This window comes from Oncorhynchus tshawytscha, unplaced genomic scaffold (genome assembly GCF_018296145.1).
Source record: "Oncorhynchus tshawytscha isolate Ot180627B unplaced genomic scaffold, Otsh_v2.0 Un_scaffold_1528_pilon_pilon, whole genome shotgun sequence".
Lineage (NCBI taxonomy): Eukaryota > Metazoa > Chordata > Actinopteri > Salmoniformes > Salmonidae > Oncorhynchus > Oncorhynchus tshawytscha.
In genome coordinates this window covers 1,713,629-1,734,387 of record NW_024609832.1, presented here as the reverse complement: position 1 = coordinate 1,734,387, position 20,759 = coordinate 1,713,629, and the positions used below count along the sequence as shown (strand labels likewise).

At 42.2% G+C, this 20,759-nt stretch overlaps 1 protein-coding gene across 1 annotated transcript; it reads left to right on the top strand.

Moving 5' to 3' along the window:
* Positions 1 to 1,419: 1,419 nt before the first annotated feature.
* On the top strand, positions 1,420 to 6,031 carry LOC112229600 (ADP-ribosylation factor-like protein 4A). Its single transcript, XM_024395532.2, has 2 exons — positions 1,420 to 2,892; positions 3,700 to 6,031. The coding sequence occupies exon 2, from the start codon at positions 3,809 to 3,811 to the stop codon at positions 4,415 to 4,417; it is 609 nt and encodes a 202-aa protein (XP_024251300.1). The 5' UTR covers positions 1,420 to 2,892; positions 3,700 to 3,808; the 3' UTR covers positions 4,418 to 6,031.
* Positions 6,032 to 20,759: the final 14,728 nt, after the last annotated feature.

Genomic DNA, 20,759 nt, shown 5'->3' with positions numbered 1-20,759 from the left:
ATGAGAGCATGGTTTGCTTTTGAAAGACTCTAAATCAATCAATTAAATGTATTTATAAAGCCTTCTTACATCAACTGATGTCACAAAGTACTGTACAGAAACCCAGCCTAAAACCCCAAACAGCAAACAATGCAGGTATAGAAGCACGGTGGCTAGGAAAATCTCCCCAAAAAGGAGTTGCTCCGGTTCGTTGCTCTAAAGAGTCCTTTCCTCTGAATCCACTGATTTGGTCACTCGTCTGTAGAACGTTTTTCTATTTCCCCTGTATGCTTGCGTTCAGTTTACCAAAATGTCTCTTAAATAGGCAAGGACACACATTAAATCCATTGTGAATGACAACATTTCCTCTCTCAATGCGAAAACCCCCCTCGATAACCACCAAGCCTCTGTGTGAAATAAGACATTGTCATGCTCAGACCCCATATCTCCACATAGTTTTGTGAACAGGCGTGATCGCCATGGATGTGGTTTGATGTAGTTTCCAATCTAAGTTACCTGCCGCAGTGCCTTCAGCCTTATTCTAAAATTGATTCAATAAAACAATTTCCTCAGCAATCTACACACAATACCCCATAATGACATAAGTGAAAACAGGTTTTTAGAAATGTTTGGAAATGTATTAAAAACAGAAAACAGAAAACCTAATTTACATAAGTATTCAGACGCTATGCTATGAACCTCTATATTAAGCTCAGGTGCATCCTGTTTATATTTGATCATCCTTGAGATGTTTCTATAACTGGATTGGAATCCGCCTGTGGTAAATTCAATTGATTGGACATGATTTGAACTCTTTGGCCTGAATGCCAAGCATCACGTCTGGAGGAAACCTGTCACCATCCCTACGGTGAAGCATGGTGGTGGAAACATCATGCTGTTGGGGATGATTTTCAGCAGCAGGGACAAGGAGACTCGTCAGGATTGAGGCAAAGATAAACGGAGCAAAGTACAGAGAGATCCTTAATGAAAACCTGCTCCAGAGCGCTTTGGACCTCAGACTGGGGCAAAGGTTGACCTTTCAGCAGGACAACGACCCTAAGCACACAGCCAAGACAATGCAGGAGTGGCTTCAGGACAAGTCTTTGAATGTCATTGAGTGGACCAACCAGAGCCCCGACTTGAATCTGATCGAACATCTCTGGAGAGACCTGGAAATAGTTGTACAGTGACCTTCCCCATTCATCTTGACAGAGCTTGACAGGATCTGCAGAGAAGAATGGGAGAAACTCCCCAAATTCAGGTGTGCCAAGCTTGTAGGGTCATAACCAAGAAGACTCAAGGCTGTAATCGCTGCCAAAGGTGCTTCAACAAAGTACTGTGTAAAGGGTCTGAATACTTATGTAAATATGATATTTCAGTTTATTTATTTTAATTTGCAAGAATAATGGGGTATTGTTTTCACATTATGGGGTATTGTGTGTAGATTGATGAGGGAAAAAACATTGTAATCAATTTTATAATAAGTCTGTAATGTAACAAAACGTGGAAAAAGTGAAGGGGTCTCATTACTTTCCGAATGCACTGTAAGCTGGGGAGTTTCCTCTTGATTGCATAAATTCTTTGTTTAACAGCGTTATCTGACTTTGGCAATTGTTTTCACCATGTCAATTGCAGGCGGTAATATCAGTCTCTGTAATAGTGTATGGTTTCGTAGCGTAGCGGACCTAGACATTCACCATGGGAATGGCTAAGTGCCTTGGTCAAGTGCGACCTTTTTTCCATGATCTGTGGGTGCACTCTAGCTGAATTTTATCTTTTAGATTTTAATCATTTTAATAAAGATTTTTAAGGTTAACCACATTACAATGATTTTGAGATATAAGGACAATATTATAATAGATGTATTTTTTTTCTAAAGATTTTTAAAATTCTCCTATGACCCCATTTTCATATCAGGCGACCCCTAGTGTGGATAGCCTGTCAAATTAACTTGTAATTCATATCTGACAATATTCTAGAACTTGAAAACGTCCCTTTTGATCACTTTACGATATTGAAAGAGGGACATAGGCTTTCCAATGGGGGATATCAGTTTCACTAATAAATTGAGTGCACCATCCTACTGGACACATACGTCAATTCAACATCTATTCCACGTTGGTTCAATGTCAAATTACGTGGAAACAATGTTGACTCAACCAGTGTGTGACCTGTGGGATTTCACTGCATTCTCATTTCAAAGGTCAATTTCCCGCCATTCCAGTGTCTGGCGTCTGAGGTGCCTAATTTCAGATAGAACTATTGAAACCACTAAGAGATCAGATCTGAGAGACCACCCAAACCACAGTAAATGTGTTATTGATGGTCCTCGCCCCCTTAAATAAAGGAAATCACCCTGCTCTATGATCTTGCATGATTGCTTTTTTACTCACATTGCACAGATATTCGGATCTAATTATACAATTATTTCTAAAAAATCGTCATACATTGGCCCTATCTTTATTTAAAAATATAAAGTTAGGCAGAACACATCTTTAAAAAATATATATCTAGATCTTCATATTCTTCATATTCGTGACGTTTGTTGCAATCAAAGAATCTTGAAAGTGAAAAATGAGCTAAATCTATCACCAGCCACACGTGTAGCCTATAGAGGAGTTCCAGATAAGAGACAGGCACGGCTCTCCACCAATCGTACAAGGAGAAAATGTTCCACCAATCGGACAAGGAGAAAACGGAGCGCGCTGGGACGTTAACCACCCAGAGCTCGCGCTAGAAACATTCTGGGTTGAACCTGGGGTGCGGGAATGGAATAGAGAGGGAGTCCGTCTACTTTTATCTTTCAGTAGTCGTGTGATCGTGATAGTGAGCAAGAGAGAGGAGATCATACAGGAAACCCTGCAACGATTTCGCTTTCATGTTTTGGAAAGTCCATATGCCTACATCATAAAGGTAGGTGTGCAGTCTACAAATTATATATATTTTTCCATGCATGGAGATTATGCACAGTACAATATGTGGAATAAATTAGCCTATACCCAACCCATTGTCGGCAGTTTTTCATGACGGCTTGTCTACCTAGACTGCCTGTTATTGAGTGCAAGATGATTGAGTAGCAAACTAGCAATAGCCTACTAATATATCAGATCATTCGATTCATAGTTTTTTTTCTCATAGCACTTGTTGGCATAACACCTGTCTGCTTGTCAAGCATTTGTTTTACCATTAGTGGTAGTAGGCTGATGTTGCCGTGTAACAGCTTCTTGATGGCCAGCAAGTCAGTCTTGTGTAGCCTAGATAATTCTCTCAATTTAGGATTTTGCAGAATAATGCCATTCCATGCTCTTGTGCTAACGGCAATGATCATCAACCCCGAAGACAGTTCAAATAGGATTTTGGTTGGGAGCGCGCCGGCGTACTTGTTATTCAATGTCGATAGCCTACTGCCTATGAATGAGAATTAGCGTATGAAATCCACCGAGCTCCGAGCGCTAATCAATACGCTACATGTGCAAATAGTCTCCTCTTATTCATCTCCTACGTCCCGAAATATTAGATGTAAAGCCGTAAGAAAGAGGGGGAGAGAGTGAGTATATTCACTTCCAATGAGAAAGAGAATTAAGAGACTGTATAGGCCTAGGCTATATTCACTTACAGTTTAAAGCCCCTCCAATTATAAAGCAGTAGACTGCTGTTCTTTTTGGTTGTTGAGTGCTTTTCACAGCTGCTTACATTGTATCCTCTCTCCTTTATTTCCAGGTGAATGCTGCAGCACAGCCCCCTCTGAAGGGAATGAGAAGCCTTGTGATTATTTGTTGACGCAGCACCAGCACGACACTCCCCTGTCTCCCTCAACGTGAATAACAAGATGGGGAATGGATTATCAGACCAGATCTTCCCCAGCCTTCCTTCCTTCCAGGCCCTCCATATTGTCATCCTGGGTCTGGACTGTGCCGGGAAGACCACTGTCCTCTACCGCCTTCGCTTCAATGAGTTTGTGAACACGGTCCCCACTAAGGGATTCAACACGGAGAAGATCAAAGTGTCCCTGAGCGCGGGCGGAAAGTCCTGGCGGAAAGCGGCGTTCCACTTCTGGGACGTGGGCGGTCAGGAGAAGCTCCGCCCCCTGTGGCGCTCGTACACGCGGTGTGCTGACGGAATTGTGTTCGTGGTGGATTCCGTCGACATCGAGCGCCTAGAGGAAGCCAAGACGGAGCTCCATAAGATCACGAGATTAGCGGAGAACCAGGGGGTGCCAGTTCTAGTGGTGGCCAACAAGCAGGACCTGAGGAACTCTCTGCCGCTTCACGAGATGGAGCGCTCTCTGGCGCTAGGGGAGCTGGGTAATGGAACGCCCTGGCACCTGCAGCCCGCCTGCGCTATCATAGGGGAGGGGCTACAGGAAGGTCTGGAGAAGCTCCACGCCATGATCAACAAACGGAAGAAGACACAGAAAGCTCAACAGAAGAAGAGATGATCTGAATAGTCGCGCACACACACACACACACACACACAACTGCCATCTTGTTGGAGCTACACAAGGACTTAAGCCAACAATGGTGGTGGATGGGGACTCCCCTGTTGTGGTGTTAAGGACACGTGGTGTTGACTGTAGCATGATGTACTACAGTACCCACAATGCTCAGTGTCTCGTGGAGCCCTCAGTGATGGGTCCGCTGCTTGCCTGCCTGTCTGGTGGCTGAGTTGTATTAGTCATATGGAATGGGACTAAGTCTGTTCAGGGCTGTTGTCACTGTCCTCACTGGAACTGATGGAATAGATTTTCATGGACTTTGGATGGCAACTATCCTGGCTGGCACAGCATCACAGGACAGTGGACACAAATGTATGTTTAAAGGAAGTGTTATTCTATACCATGAGGCACACAGGGGTTCTCAGAGACAAAACAATCAAAACACTGTTGAAGTGTCAGAAGTCAATATATGTATTGTGTTCTGTCTACACTCTTAAGTGTTACAAATGTATGTAGCCTGCTTTTCAATCAGTTTGAAGCATGAAAACACATTGAAATGATCGGTTTACCAAAGCCTGTGTTGACAATGAGATTACATGTGGAAAACACAAAGGACAATCAAGTTGCAGTCAGTCACTTGTTAGTGTGACCTCAAAGTTAGTCTTACAATCAGTCAGTATTCTGTCTCCATGTTGCTCAATGGAAGTCGAGAGGGTCTAGATAGACGAGTTTAGCATAAGCTTGATGATTCACTGAGAAGAGAATACAGAGATGGATGTTTTTAAACGATATGTAACAACCTTATTGTTTCATCAGTGATAAATGATAAGAATCTACAGCAGTTGGGCTATTTAATGTGACTATCATTTGGGTTAGGTGGGAGGTAGGGGTAAAAAAACAGCTGTCAGGCAGTGTGGTTGTCTTGTGTAATTCTGTTGATTTGACATGCTGGTTGGCTCAGCATACCCTGAATATTCTTTCCTGGCTTGGCTAGCTGTCTGATCTGGACCCTGTACTCCAAGTGTCAGGCATCTGTCAGATCCAGTCCTAGTACCAGCCTAAGACTGGGTGCAAGGACCTAAGTAGAATGAGGGTATCTGGAATGCACCCAAAATTTTAGATGGCGAAGTAGGGCTGGATCTGTAGATTTAGCCCTTCTTGGCTATCTACCTAAAACTTTGGGTGTGTTCCAGATACTCATTCTACCTAGGTCCTTGCAGTTTATAGGATTGTTATATCATGTTGATGTGGTTCCTAAGACATGAAATAGTTCCACAGATGTAAAGATCTGATCAGATCTCAGACTTGTGCAGAGTTTGTGTACCTGGAACACACCCATGGACTTCCATGTTGATAGACAGTCAAATAAAGGCACTTTATTGGTCTGTTTTCTGACCTTAGAACTTGCATCAGATTTTTGTATGAGGTTTATTATGATACTTAAAGAAGTGACATGTTGATATTGCTTCGAAGGAAGCGTTAAAAAAAGATAGTTATGCTGTTATGACATTGGAATGTCAGTTGTCCCCCTGTTTACTGTGTGTGAGGGGTGCTCATATTTATGTATTTGTTTGTATAAATGTGTTCACCTTGAATAAAGCAACAATTAAACACTAACATGATATTGAACAGTTTTTTTTCTTATCAAAAGTGGTAAATTAATTTCCTAGATGGCATCAGACATTGGGTAACAGGTTTGAATACTATTTTCAGAGGACGAATATTTACGTTGCGTTTCTGTCCTAGCTTATCAGCAGTTATATGGCATTTGCACTGCATCAGGTGTTGGGGGCAAATAACATGTCCACTCACAATTTCCTCATGCAATAGGTTCCTGCCCTCATGTTCAGTGTAGAAACGGAGAATAACAAACTAGAGCGGCTGCACTGCAATCAGAATCAAGTGCGTTCATTACACCGTCTACTTTACTGTTCAGACACACTATTTCACTTTTCACCAACCTGATCTCACTGCCTACGCCCCAAACCCCCTGAATTCAGTGGTGAATCAAATTCAGGTTCAACAGCCTCTCACTGTTAGCTAGAATTGAGGCTGGTGTTCTAAGGCTCATGAATATTCCTGAGAAACACAAGGAAAAGCCTGATCTACATAATGGACAGGGTCCTAGTGGTGGGATTTTAAGCTGGGCACAGAACTGGATCAGGTGGTTTTGGGATTGAGGCTACTTACAGAACAGAAGAAACAGTATAACACGTTCTCATTACCAGGTGTTGAAAAGTCTTGTCTTATCTGGGGCTGGTTTCAATAGTGTTGGTGACTGTGTTTGGAGAAGAGACAAGCGGACAGTTCTAGCCCAGGAGAACCTGCCCTCCTCAGAACAATAACAGACTAATAGAGGGGGCATTGGTCAGAGATGACCCAGTAAGGAGTGATCCTCTCTGGAAGGGTTGCCCCTGTTAAGCCCTTTCCTGGTTATGGATGGATGGAGGTGAGGGCACAGTCATATGAGGGGAGGGCACACACACATGCGCAGGCACGCCCACAGGCACACACACACAAACATATACACACACACACACAGCGGCTCCAGGTCACCCAGGTATATATCTGACAGGTATGGATAATGGAGGTGAAACTGAAAATGGCTCACAGTTAATTGTTTCAGAGATAAAAAAAAAAAGTAACTTTTATTTTACTAGGCGAGTCAGTTAAGAACAAATTCTTATTTACAATGACGGCCTACACCGGCCAAACCCGGGCGACGCTGGGCCAATTGTGCGCCGCACTGTAATGAAATATGCAAACAAATTCTCTCTGTATGCATGTTCTCTCACTGCATGTTTGTCTACAGAAAACCTGGTCCTGCACCAACATTTTAAAGAATTTAGTATTAATTTAATGGAGGAGCAACATGAACATTTTTGCAACTAAATAAGCAGCAGGGAACATAAATAATATTGATTTGGCTTTGTAAAGCTCCATACTACTCTGCTGTAAACGTTGGGATGAAACATTTCAATACTACACCTAACCAAGTTTGACTTCCTAATACATGTGTAAATGACTGAACGACCGGCTAGGGCCTTGCCATGTCAGTGGTGGCACACACTTTCTGTGACATCCCTTCTCCAGGCGAAATGGCCGTTTGCCCAGTGCCCATGTCAATGTTTCCATCATAGTGACGTCAGACAGGTCTGTGTGGCACCAGAGGTTAAGGCCTCTCTGTTCCCATGGACAGGGGTACAACACATACACACACACACACACAGGGTTGGGTAGGTTACTTTCTAAAAGTAATCCTTTACAGTTACTAGTTACCTGTCCAGAATTGTAATCATTAATGTATCTTTTGGATTACCCAAACTCAGTAACGTGATCTGATTACATTCAGTTACTTTCAGATTACTTTCCCATTAAGAGGCATTAGAAGAAGACAAAAATGTATGTTACCAATTGAACAACATCTATTGCAGGATAAATCAATGTGAAAGTTTACATAGCTGGTCATATATGGATGTTCAATGTTACTTAATGGGTTGGTTATGTAGGCTTCTTCTAACCCATCACTTTCTACTACATGTAATAATTAGATTAAATGATATCTTTACATTAAAAACCAAAGTCTAACAGAATTCCAGTCATTCCAATAAATGTTTTACCCCTTGATCTTCAAGAATAGTACTTGGAAATATGGAAGTATAGATTATCCAAATTGTTTTACCTGAACATAACCCAAAACATAGGACTTAATAGCCAGCTGTGGTGTAAAGTATACTTTAAAGTACTACTTAAGTCGTTTTTTGGGGTATCTGTACTTTACTTTACTATTTATATATTTGACAACTTTTACTTTTACTTCACTACTTTCCTAAAGAAAATAATGTACTTTTTACTCCATACATTTTCCCTGACACGCAAAAGTACATTTTGCATGGCAAGCAGGACAGGAAAATGGTCCAATTCACGCACTTATCAAGAGAACACCCCTGGACACCGCTACTGCCTCTGATCTGGTGGACTCACTAAACACAAATGCTTAGTTTGTAAATTATGTGTTGGAGTGTTCCCCTGGCTATCCGTAAATAGATAAAAACTAGAAAAGGTTTGTTTAATATAGGGAATTTGAAATGATTTATACTTTTACTTTTACTTTCAATACTTAAGTATATTTTAGCAATTACATTTACTTTTGATACTAAAGTATATAAAACAAATATACTTTTGCTCAAGTAATACTTTACTGGGTGACTTTCACCTTTACTTGAGTAATTTTCTATTAAGGTATCTTTACTTTTACTCCACTACGACAATTGGTAACTTTTTCCACCACTGTTAGCTGCCCTACTCAAAGCAAAACAAATCAAGTTTGATTTGTCACATGCTCCGAATACAACAGGTGTAGTAGACCTTACCGTCAAATGCTTACTTACAAGCCCTTAACCAACAATGCAGTTCAAGAAAGAGTTAAGAAAATATTTGCTAAATAAACGAAAGTAAGTAGCAGCAGTGTGTGTGTGTGTGTGGGGGGGTCAATGTAAATAGTACGGTGGCCATTTGATTCATTGTTCAGCAGTCTTATGGCTTGGGGATAGAAGCTGTTAAGGAGCCTTTTGGTCCTAGACTTGGAGCTCTGGTACCGCTTGCCATGCGGCAGCAGAGAGAACAGTCTATGACTTGAGTGACTGGAGTCTTTGACAATTTTTGGGGCATGCCTCTGACACCGCCTAGTATATAGGTCCTGGATGTCAGGAAGCTTGGCCCCAGTGATGTACTGGGCAGTACGCACTCCCCTCTGTAGCGCCTTACTCTATTGTTTATGATTTTGTCGTCATGGTGGACTGATTGGGCTCAATGATTTGAGTTGAAAAAGAAATGCTAAGCTCATGGAATGACATGCTTTGAACACTACTGAAAAGGGCTATTTACATGTGAAAAATGACTGTCATATGCTGCATTTGCTGTAGGCCTATTGTTTACCTTTTTGTTGGTGACATTTAGATATCTTGATAATATGCAGCTGTTTAAAGGGCAAATCCACTGATGAAACAATAACAAAACGTCCACCCTGCCTCTGTTTTGGTAAAAAACTGAAGGATGGGCATGGATAAATGTGACCACTCTCAGATGAATAGACAGAGCTATGGATGTAAGGACTGACCGTCCATGATATCAAAAGTATTGTTTTAACCATGTTATGATGCTATACAGTGTTTGTTTAGATTTGCAATGTTTACAAACATTGGAGAAAAAAAGCTTATATTTTGGGTTGTCATGGAGTGTGACAGTTGAACATTTATAAGTTATATTCTTTCAGAATTAATGGATATGTATACAGTTGAAGTCGGAAGTTTACATACACCTTAGCCAAATTAATTTAAACTAATTAAAGTTAAAAATTAAAGTTTTTCACAATCCCTGACATTTAATCTTTTTAAAAAAATCCCTGTTTTAGGTCAGTTAGGATCACTACTTTATTTTAAGAATGTGAAATGTCAGAATAATAGTAAGAGAGAATGATTTATTTAAATTTCATTTCTTTCAACACATTCCCAGTGGGTCAGAAGTTTACATACACTCAATTAGTATTTGGTAGCATTGCCTTTAATAAATTGTTTAACTTGCGTCAAACCTTTTGGGTAGCCTTCCACAAGCTTCCCACAATATATTGGGTGTATTTTGGCAAAATCCTCCTGACAGAGCTGGTGTAACTGAGTCAGGTTTGTAGGCCTCCTTGCTCGCACACGCTTTTACAGTTCTGCCCACTAATTTTCTAAGGTTTGAGATCAGGGCTTTGTGTTGTCCTTAAGCCATTTTGCCACAACTTTGGAAGTATGCTTGGGGTCATTGTCCCTTTGGAAGTATGCTTGGGGTCACTGTCCCTTTGGAAGTATGCTTGGGGTTACTGTCCCTTTGGAAGTATGCTTGGGGTCATTGTCCCTTTGGAAGTATGCTTGGGGTCACTGTCCCTTTGGAAGTATGCTTGGGGTCATTGTCCTTTTGGAAGTATGCTTGGAGTCATTGTCCTTTTGGAAGTATGCTTGGAGTCATTGTCCTTTTGGAAGTATGCTTGGGGTCATTGTCCCTTTGGAAGTATGCTTGGGGTCATTGTCCCTTTGGAAGTATGCTTGGGGTCATTGTCCCTTTGGTAGTATGCTTGGGGTCATTGTCCCTTTGGTAGTATGCTTGGGGTCATTGTCCCTTTGGTAGTATGCTTGGGGTCATTGTCCCTTTGGTAGTATGCTTGGGGTCATTGTCCCTTTGGAAGACCCATTTACGACCAAGCTTTAACTTCCTGACTGATGCCTTGAGATGTTGTTTCAATATATCCACTTCATTTTCCATACTCATGATGCAATCTATTTTGTGAAGTGCCTCCTGCAGTCCCTCCTGCAGCAAAGCACCCCCACAACATGTGCACCCCCGTGCTTTACGGTTGGGATGGTGTTCTTTGGCTTGCAAGCCTCCCCCTTTTTCCTCCAAACATAACGATGGTCATTATGGCCAAACAGTTCTATTTTTGTTTCATCAGACCAGAGGACATTTCTCCCAAAAATACAATCTTTGTTGTTCCCATGTGCAGTTGCAAACCGTAATCTGGCTTTTTTATGGCAGTTTTGGAGCAGTGGCTTCTTCCTTGCTGAGCGGCATTTCAGGTTATGTCGATATAGGACTCGTTTTACTGTGGATATAGATACCTTTGTACCTGTTTCCTCCTGCATCTTCACAAGGTCCTTTGCTGTTTTTCTGGGATTGATTTGCACCTTTCGCACCAAAGTACGTTCACCTCCAGGAGACAGAATGCATCTCCTTCCTGAGCAGTATGATGGCTGCGTGGTCCCATGGTGTTTATACTTGCGTACTATTGTTTTTACAGATGAATGTTGTACCTTCGGGCATTTGTAAATTGCTCCCAAGGATGAGCCAGACTTGTGGAGGTCTCCAATTTTGTTTCTGTGGTCTTGGCTGATTTCTTTTGATTTTCCCATGATGCCAAGCAAAGAGGCACTGAGTTTGAAGGTAGGCTGGAAATACATCCACAAGTACACCTCCTATTGACTCAAATTATTTCAATTAGCCTATCAGAAGCTTCTAAAGCCATGAAATACTTTTCTGGAATTTTCCAAGCTGTTTAAAGGCACAGTCAACAAAGTGTATGAAAACCTCTGACCCACTGGAATTGTGATACAGTGAATTATAAGTGAAATAATCTGTCTGTAAACAATTGCTGGAAAAATGACTTGTGTCATGCACAAAGTAGATGTCCTAACCGACTTGCCAAAACTATAGTTTGTTAACAAAAAAATTGTTGAGTGGTTGAAAAACTAGTTTTAATGACTCCAACCTAAGTGTATGTAAACTTCTGACTTCCACTGTATATACACTACCATTCAAAAGATTGGGGTCACTTAGAAATGTCCTTGCTTTTGAAAGAAAAACACGTTTTTTGTCCACTAAAATAACATCAAATTGATCAGAAATACAGTGTAGACATTGTTAATGTTGTAAATGACTATTGTAGCTGGAAACGGCAGATTTTTAATGGAATATCTACATAGGCAAACAGAAGCCCATTATCAGCAACCATCACTCCTGTGTTCCAATGACATGTTGTGTTAGCTAATCCAAGTTTATAATTTAAAAAAACTAATTTATCATTAGAAAACCCTTTTGCAATTATGTTAGCACAGCTGAAAACTGTTGTTCTGATTAAAGAAGCAATAAAACTGGCCTTCTTTACACTAGTTGAGTATCAGCATTTGTGGGTTCGATTGCAGGCTCAAAATGGCCAGAACAAAGACCTTTCTTCGGAAACTCGTCAGTCTATTCTTGTTCTGAGAAATGAAGGCTATTCCATGTGAGAAATTGGCAAGAAACTGAAGATCTCGTACAACGCTTTGTACTACTCCCTTCACAGAACAGCACAAACTGGCCCTAACCAGAATAGAAAGGAGTGGGAGGCCCCGGTGCACAACTGAGCAAGAGGACAAGTACATTAGAGTGTCTAGTTTGAGAAACAGACACCTCTCAAGTCCTCAACTGGCAGCTTCATTAAATAGTATCCACAAAACACCAGTCTCAACGTCAACAGTGAAGAGGCGTCTCCGGGATGCTGGCATTCTGGCCAATTTTATTGCTTCTGTAATAATTTCAACAGTTTTTAGTGATGCTAACATAATTTCAACAATGTTTCTAATAATCAATTAGCCTTTTAAAATGATAAACTTGGATTAGCTAACACAATGTGTCATCGGAACACTGTGGTGGTTGCTGATAATGGGCCTCTGTTTGCCTATGTAGATATTCCATTAAAAATCAGCCGTTTCCTGCTACAATAGTCATTTACAGACATCAACAATATCTACACTGTATTTCTGATCAATTTGATGTTATTTTAGTGGACAAAATATGTGCTTTTCTTTCAAAAACAAGAACATTTCGAAGTGACCCCAAACTTTTGAATGGTAGTGTATATATATATAATTTTTAAGTAAAAAAAATAGATGTAGCAACTACAGATTACCCCTTTAAGTTTATCAAACGAGTTTGAGCATATGTCCATTAGGCCTATAGATTTTATTTTTTTATCAGCATGAATTAGATTGAGAAATAAAGCCCAATTGTATTCCATAAACTGGGATCCGCAGTATGCAGCTGTTGCAAGAGCACATTTTTCACTGCCTGTTCACTGGTTTCAAAAACAATGTTTGATAGGCAGCATAAACACTTATTGAATTCAACCATTATTGGGTTCAAATACACATTTGGATGTGTGAACAGCCATCCACAACAACTACAATCCGTAAATCGCAAATAGACAAATTATAGAGCAGCAGTGTGATTCACATCAATGCGCCATGTAGATATCAATAAGTGATATCCGTATCGCCGTAGACTACCCCCCTGCTGTCATCCTTACCTCCAAGCGTTTATTCAAGTTGTATAATCTTTGGATGCCGACAGCGGTCGCACCACTGGAAGACATACATTGGACTGTAGCCTACGACAGTTTCTTCCTGCGATTTTTCCGCGATCGATCAAACACATTTGGTGTGTCATTTTAGCGGTCTCTGACATGTTGTCAGACTCGCTCAGGTGGAACAAACTTAAACTTGTGCCTTTTTTCAATTCTGATTTCAACGTCATCAAAGTGTCAAAGATTTTTTTTCGCAAACACACTATTTTAAGTAATCAGATATTTTTTCAAAAATAAATCCGATGACAATAACATAATGGATTACAGTTATCGTTTTTTGTAATCCCTTACACTACCGGTCCGACTCATCCCAAACCATCTCAATTTGGTTGAGGTGGGGTGATTGTGGAGGCCAAGTCATCCGATGCTCCACTCCATCACTCTCCTTCTTGGTAAAATAGCCCTTACACAGCCTGGCGGTGTATTGGGTCTATCAGGAATCAAGGTAAGACCCAGATGCGTCGAATATGTCGAATTGACAATGGTTTCATATTCCAACAGGGGCAGGCAATAGACAGGTCAAGGCAGGCAGGGGTCAGTAAACCAGAGGTGGGGCAACGGTACCGGACTGCAGGCAGGCTCAGGATAGGCAGAGATCAACAATCCTATCAAGGCACAAGGCGGGACCCAGATGCAGACACAGGAGGCAGATGGTTGGAGTCTTACAATGTTTATTAATCCAAAAAGGGGTAGGCAAGAGAATGGTCGTGTACAGGCAAAAGGTCAAAACCAGTTCAGAGTCCAATAAGTACCGAAGGGCAGGCAGATTCAAGGTCAGGGCAGGCAGGATGATCAGGCAGGCGGGAAAGTAGTCCAGAGTCAGGCAGTGGTCAAAACTGAGAAGACTAGCAAAAGACAATAGAAAAAGGAGTACAGGGAAAAAAACACTAGTTGACTTGACTAAACATACAAGATGAACTGGCACAGAGAGAGAGGAAACACAGGGACACCTGGAGAAGGTGGAGACAATCACAGAGACAGGTGAAACAGATCAGGGCGTGACAAATCCAGAGGTACAGGTCAGCAGGCAGGCTCATGGTCAGGGGCAGGCAGAGTGGTCAGGCAGGTGGTGTCACGCCCTGACCTTAGAGATCCTTATTATTCTCTATGTTTGGTTAGGTCAGGGTGTGACTCGGGTGGGAAAGTCTATGTTTTCTATTTCTTTGTGTTTGGCCGTGTGTGTGGTTCCCAATCAGAGGCAGCTGTCTATCATTGTCTCTGATTGGGGATCACATATAAATTGTCATTTTCCTTTTGGGTTTTGTGGGATCTTGTTTTCTGTTTAGTGTCTGTACCTGACAAAACTGTGTGCTTTCGTTTTCAAGTTTGTTATTTTTGTTTGAGTGTCATGAACACTTTCCACGCTGCGCTTTGGTCCAGTATTCCTTCTACCAACGAGAGCCGTTACAGGTGGGCTCAGAGTCAGGACAGGCAAGGGTCAAAACCAGGAGGGCGAGAAAGAGGAGAGACTGGAATTAGCAGGAGCTGACGACAAAAACGCGGGTTGACTTGACAAGCAAGACTATCTGGCAACAGACAAACAAAGAACACAGGTATAAATACACAGGGGATAATGGGGAAGATGGGTGACATCTAGAGGGGGGTGGAGATAATCACAAGGACAGGTGAAACAGATCAGGTTGTGACAGGGTCATTGTCCTGTTGAAAAACAAAGACACACACACAGTTTATTTATCACATTGGGGTGTAGGGTTCAGTCGCTCCCATACCATCCTATCATTCTCCCTATCTTCCTACTTTCCTGCTTCCCTGTACCACTACAACACCTTCCTTGGTAATCTTTTGATGTAAGTAATATGGTATTAGTGGGCTAAATAAAAAAGCATGGTCTCCAAGCCCCTTCAACTTGAGCTGCGCTTGAAATCAAATCAAATTGTATTTGTCACATGCGCTGAATACAACAGGTGTTGACCTTACAGTGAAACACTGACTTACAAGCCCTTAACCGACAATGCTTTATGAAGTTAATAAAAATAAGCATTAAGGAAAAAATTGATAAGTAAAAAATTGAAAATATAAGTAACAAATAATTAAACAGCAAGCAGTAAAATAACAATAGCAAGGCTATATACAGGGGGTACTGGTACAGAGTCAATGTGCAGGCTATATACAGGGGGTACTGGTACAGAGTCAATGTGCAGGCTATATACAGGGGGTACTGGTACAGAGTCAATGTGCAGGCTATATACATGGGTACTGGTACAGAGTCAATGTGCAGGCTATATACAGGGGTACTGGTACAGAGTCAATGTGCAGGCTATATACAGGGGGTACTGGTACAGAGTCAATGTGCAGGCTATGTACAGGAGGTACTGGTACAGAGTCAATGTGCAGGCTATATACAGGGGTACTGGTACAGAGTCAATGTGCAGGCTATATACAGGGGTACTGGTACAGAGTCAATGTGCAGGCTATATACAGGGGTACTGGTACAGAGTCAATGTGCAGGCTATATACAGGAGGTACTGGTACAGAGTCAATGTGCAGGCTATATACAGGGGTACTGGTACAGAGTCAATGTGCAGGCTATATACAGGGGGTACTGGTACAGAGTCAATGTGCAGGCTATATACAGGGGTACTGGTACAGAGTCAATGTGCAGGCTATATACAGGGGGTACTGGTACAGAGTCAATGTGCAGGCTATATACAGGGGGTACTGGTACAGAGTCAATGTGCAGGCTATATACAGGGGTACTGGTACAGAGTCAATGTGCAGGCTATATACAGGGGTATGGTACAGAGTCAATGTGCAGGCTATATACAGGGGTACTGGTACAGAGTCAATGTGCAGGCTATATACAGGGGGTACTGGTACAGAGTCAATGTGCAGGCTATATACAGGGGGTACTGGTACAGAGTCAATGTGCAGGCTATATACAGGGGTACTGGTACAGAGTCAATGTGCAGGCTATATACAGGGGGTACTGGTACAGAGTCAATGTGCAGGCTATATACAGGGGTACTGGTACAGAGTCAATGTGCAGGCTATATACATGGGGTACTGGTACAGAGTCAATGTGAAGGCTATATACAGGGGTACTGGTACAGAGTCAATGTGCAGGCTATATACAGGATGGTACTGGTACAGAGTCAACGTGCAGGCTATATACAGGAGGTACTGGTACAGAGTCAATGTGCAGGCTATATACAGGGGGTACTGGTACAGAGTCAATGTGCAGGCTATATACAGGAGGTACTGGTACAGAGTCAATGTGCAGGCTATATACAGGGGGTACTGGTACAGAGTCAATGTGCAGGCTATATACAGGGGGTACTGGTACAGAGTCAATGTGCAGGCTATATACAGGGGTACTGGTACAGAGTCAATGTGCAGGCTATATACAGGGGTACTGGTACAGAGTCAATGTGCAGGCTATATACAGGGGGTACTGGTACAGAGTCAATGTGCAGGCTATATACAGGGGTACTGGTACAGAGTCAATGTGCAGGCTATATACAGGGGTACTGGTACAGAGTCAATGTGCAGGCTATATACAGGGGGTACTGGTACAGAGTCAATGTGCAGGCTATATACAGGAGGTACTGGTACAGAGTCAATGTGCAGGCTATATACAGGGGTACTGGTACAGAGTCAATGTGCAGGCTATATACAGGGGGTACTGGTACAGAGTCAATGTGCAGGCTATATACAGGGGTACTGGTACAGAGTCAATGTGCAGGCTATATACAGGGGGTACTGGTACAGAGTCAATGTGGGGGGGCACCGTATAGTTGAGGTAATGGAAGTAATATGTACATGTAGGTAAAGTGACTAGCATAGATAATAAAGAGAGTAACAACAGCATAAAAGAGGGTTGGGGTTAGAAGCTGTTATGAAGCCCTGGACCTGGACTTTGCGCTCTGGTACTGCTTGTCGTGTGGTAGCAGAGAGAACAGTCTATGACAGGGTGGCTGGAGTCTTTGACAATTTTTAGGGCCTTCCTCTGACCCCGCCTGATATAGAGGTTGTGGATGGCAGGAAGCTTGGCCCCAGTGATGTACAGGGCCGTACGCACTACCCTCTGTAGTGCCTTGCTGTCGGAACCAATGGATTAGTCCTAAAAGTGCAGACTCTGAGATAAATCAAGCGCACCTGCTGACCAGGTCCCTGCGTCATGGGCTTTCTTCCTGCCCTCAGAACAAGCTGATTCAGAAGCTATATGTCAAACCCTGTTCCAGTCACACCCCCTCCCTGACCCACTCCCCCCACACCCTCCAGTCCTCCTGCGTGACACTGAACAAGGCCTACACTATGGTCATAAAAGAGCAGCTCGAGGCCTGAAAAACACTCTGCACATGGTCATTAAGTGTTTCCGTGGAGGAATGTAATGGCGAGCCAGATCTGGACTGTAAATGCTTTCATCTGCACCAGATGTTTTACTGTACTGTACCAAACTCACACCCCCATGAAGTCCCAGTCACCATGTCCACCCTTTACTTCCTCATTTCATTTCATGCCATTTGTATTTATTTAACCAGGATAGTCCACTCACTCAAAATTAGCACTTTTATGTTCAAGTTAACAGATAGGCTTTTTGTGTAGTCCACCAACAGACGAGTCTGATCTGATGGCTTCCTGTGGTTGAGGAGATGGACAGGTATTACCAGAATAATCTCTGTATTATGGTATTTCTATCACTATTACCAGTCATTTGAAGCCTGTCTGTCTCACAGGTCTGGCACAGTCAATACTCCAGAGCTGTGAATGTTGGAGTGGAATCATTCCTGTTGGATGGGTGTGTGTGTGAAGCTCCGCTGTTCCCTCACCTCCAGTGTGTGTGAACTGTGGCAGCCAGGGTGTGGCTGGGGAGGCCGTCGAGCAGAGGAAGGGACTCACTGATAAGAGAGGAACCAGAGTAACCACTCCCTGCAGCATGGCTTTCCTGAGAGGAGGCCGACATCGGCTCGCCCTTGCTAACACTCAGGGCATTACAGTAGAGCTTTTCACACTTTACAAAGTGTAGGGAAATGTTTTTCCTTCTTTACAAATGTGGCCTATTGTCTTACCTTTCCCCTCAGTTTTCTCATGCATCAGCGCAATTTTTTACTGGCATCAATAATAACAATTTAAGACATTTTAGTCCATGGTAATTTTTGGAAAAGCACAGTGTAATGTTGTGGAACATCAATTATCCCCTCTCGTTTGTTTTAAGGTGAACAAATATCAGATTCGAAATTGTTTCTGTGCTTAAATACTCCTTAATAACAACTAATGGCTGTGTAAATTGCATAATAAGGCTCAATGAAGCGTTTTAATTTGTTTTTCATAATAGCAGGAAATGAAGCTCATTGTTGAGTAGATAATATCAGGGAGCAATAAGCTCTGGAATCTGTGACCTGTCTTCTGCAAGGTGAACCTTTCAAATGCCCTGAGGGATTGAAACCTAACTCAGATATTTTGTCATATATTTATTAGATTTTGAGTTGAACGGCAGTGCAACATCTGACTCATGTCAACACAACATGCAGAATGTTATCTTTCAAGTACACAGACTGGCTCAACTAATGTGGTGTGTGTGTGTGTGTGTGTGTGTGTGTGTGTGTGTGTGTGTGTGTGTGTGTGTAAAGGTGGTGGAGCGAAAGGAGGAACACCTCAGACCCAAACAGTCTTACTTTACTCCGTTACATAACTAGAGCCTGAATTTGGATGTCCCAGCATTATTATTTTCCCTCTTTAGAGGATGGTTGAACAATAGCAATCGTCTCTCTATTTAACTTCAATTACAGGCAATCTTAAAGCATTAAGAGGGTGCTGCCGTTGTTTATTTTACTGAATACTATTTTGGTCTGTTTCTCACCACATGGCTGTGCTCCACATGCAATGTGATCAACAGGAGGCGTTGACACTTGTCTGACTGTTTCTGAAAGAAAGCAGGCTTCACTTTCTCTTTGAGACAATGGGAAGAGAAAGGGAGGGAAAGAGGGGGGGAAGGGTGGGGGAGGTTAGAGGGGGGTGGCTCGATGGTCATGGACTTACACCCTTCAAACGGTGTTGTCCTAGGAATAAAATGTCAACCCGAGTCGCTATAAGTATGGGTGTTAACCCTGGTGTCCAGGCTAAATAAACAACATGTAGTAGTATGGGTGTTAACCCTGGTGTCCAGGCTAAATAAACAACATGTAGTAGTATGGGTGTTACCCCTGGTGTCCAGGCTAAATAAACAACATGGAGTAGTATGGGTGTTAACCCTGGTGTCCAGGCTAAATAAACAACATGTAGTAGTATGGGTGTTAACCCTGGTGTCCAGGCTAAATAAACAACATGTAGTAGTATGGGTGTTAACCCTGGTGTCCAGGCTAAATAAACAACATGTAGTAGTATGGGTGTTAACCCTGGTGTCCAGGCTAAATAAACAACATGTAGTAGTATGGGTGTTAACCCTGGTGTCCTGGCTAAATAAACAACATGTAGTAGTATGGGTGTTAACCCTGGTGTCCTGGCTAAATAAACAACATGTAGTAGTATGGGTGTTAACCCTGGTGTCCAGGCTAAATAAACAACATGTAGTAGTATGGGTGTTAACCCTGGTTTCCAGGCTAAATAAACAACATGTAGTAGTATGGGTGTTAACCCTGGTTTCCAGGCTAAATAAACAACATGTAGTAGTATGGGTGTTAACCCTGGTGTCCAGTAAATAAACAACATGTAGTAGTATGGGTGTTAACCCTGGTGTCCAGGCTAAATAAACAACATGTAGTAGTATGGGTGTTAACCCTGGTTTCCAGGCTAAATAAACAACATGTAGTAGTATGGGTGTTAACCCTGGTTTCCAGGCTAAATAAACAACATGTAGTAGTATGGGTGTTAACCCTGGTTTCCAGGCTAAATAAACAACATGTAGTAGTATGGGTGTTAACCCTGGTTTCCAGGCTAAATAAACAACATGTAGTAGTATGGGTGTTAACCCTGGTGTCCAGGCTAAATAAACAACATGTAGTAGTATGGGTGTTAACCCTGGTGTCCTAAATAAACAACATGTAGTAGTATGGGTGTTAACCCTAAATAAACAACATGTAGTAGTATGGGTGTTAACCCTGGTGTCCAGGCTAAATAAACAACATGTAGTAGTATGGGTGTTAACCCTGGTGTCCAGGCTAAATAAACAACATGTAGTAGTATGGGTGTTAACCCTGGTGTCCAGGCTAAATAAACAACATGTAGTAGTATGGGTGTTAACCCTGGTGTCCAGGCTAAATAAACAACATGTAGTAGTATGGGTGTTAACCCTGGTGTCCTGGCTAAATAAACAACATGTAGTAGTATGGGTGGTGTCCTGGCTAAATAAACAACATGTAGTAGTATGGGTGTTAACCCTGGTGTCCTGGCTAAATAAACAACATGTAGTAATATGGGTGTTAACCCTGGTGTCCTGGCTAAATAAACAAC

Coding starts and splice junctions, on each gene's coding strand:
- LOC112229600 (XM_024395532.2), top strand. CDS start 3,809: ATGGGGAATGGATTATCAGACCAGATCTTCCCCAGCCTTCCTTCCTTC.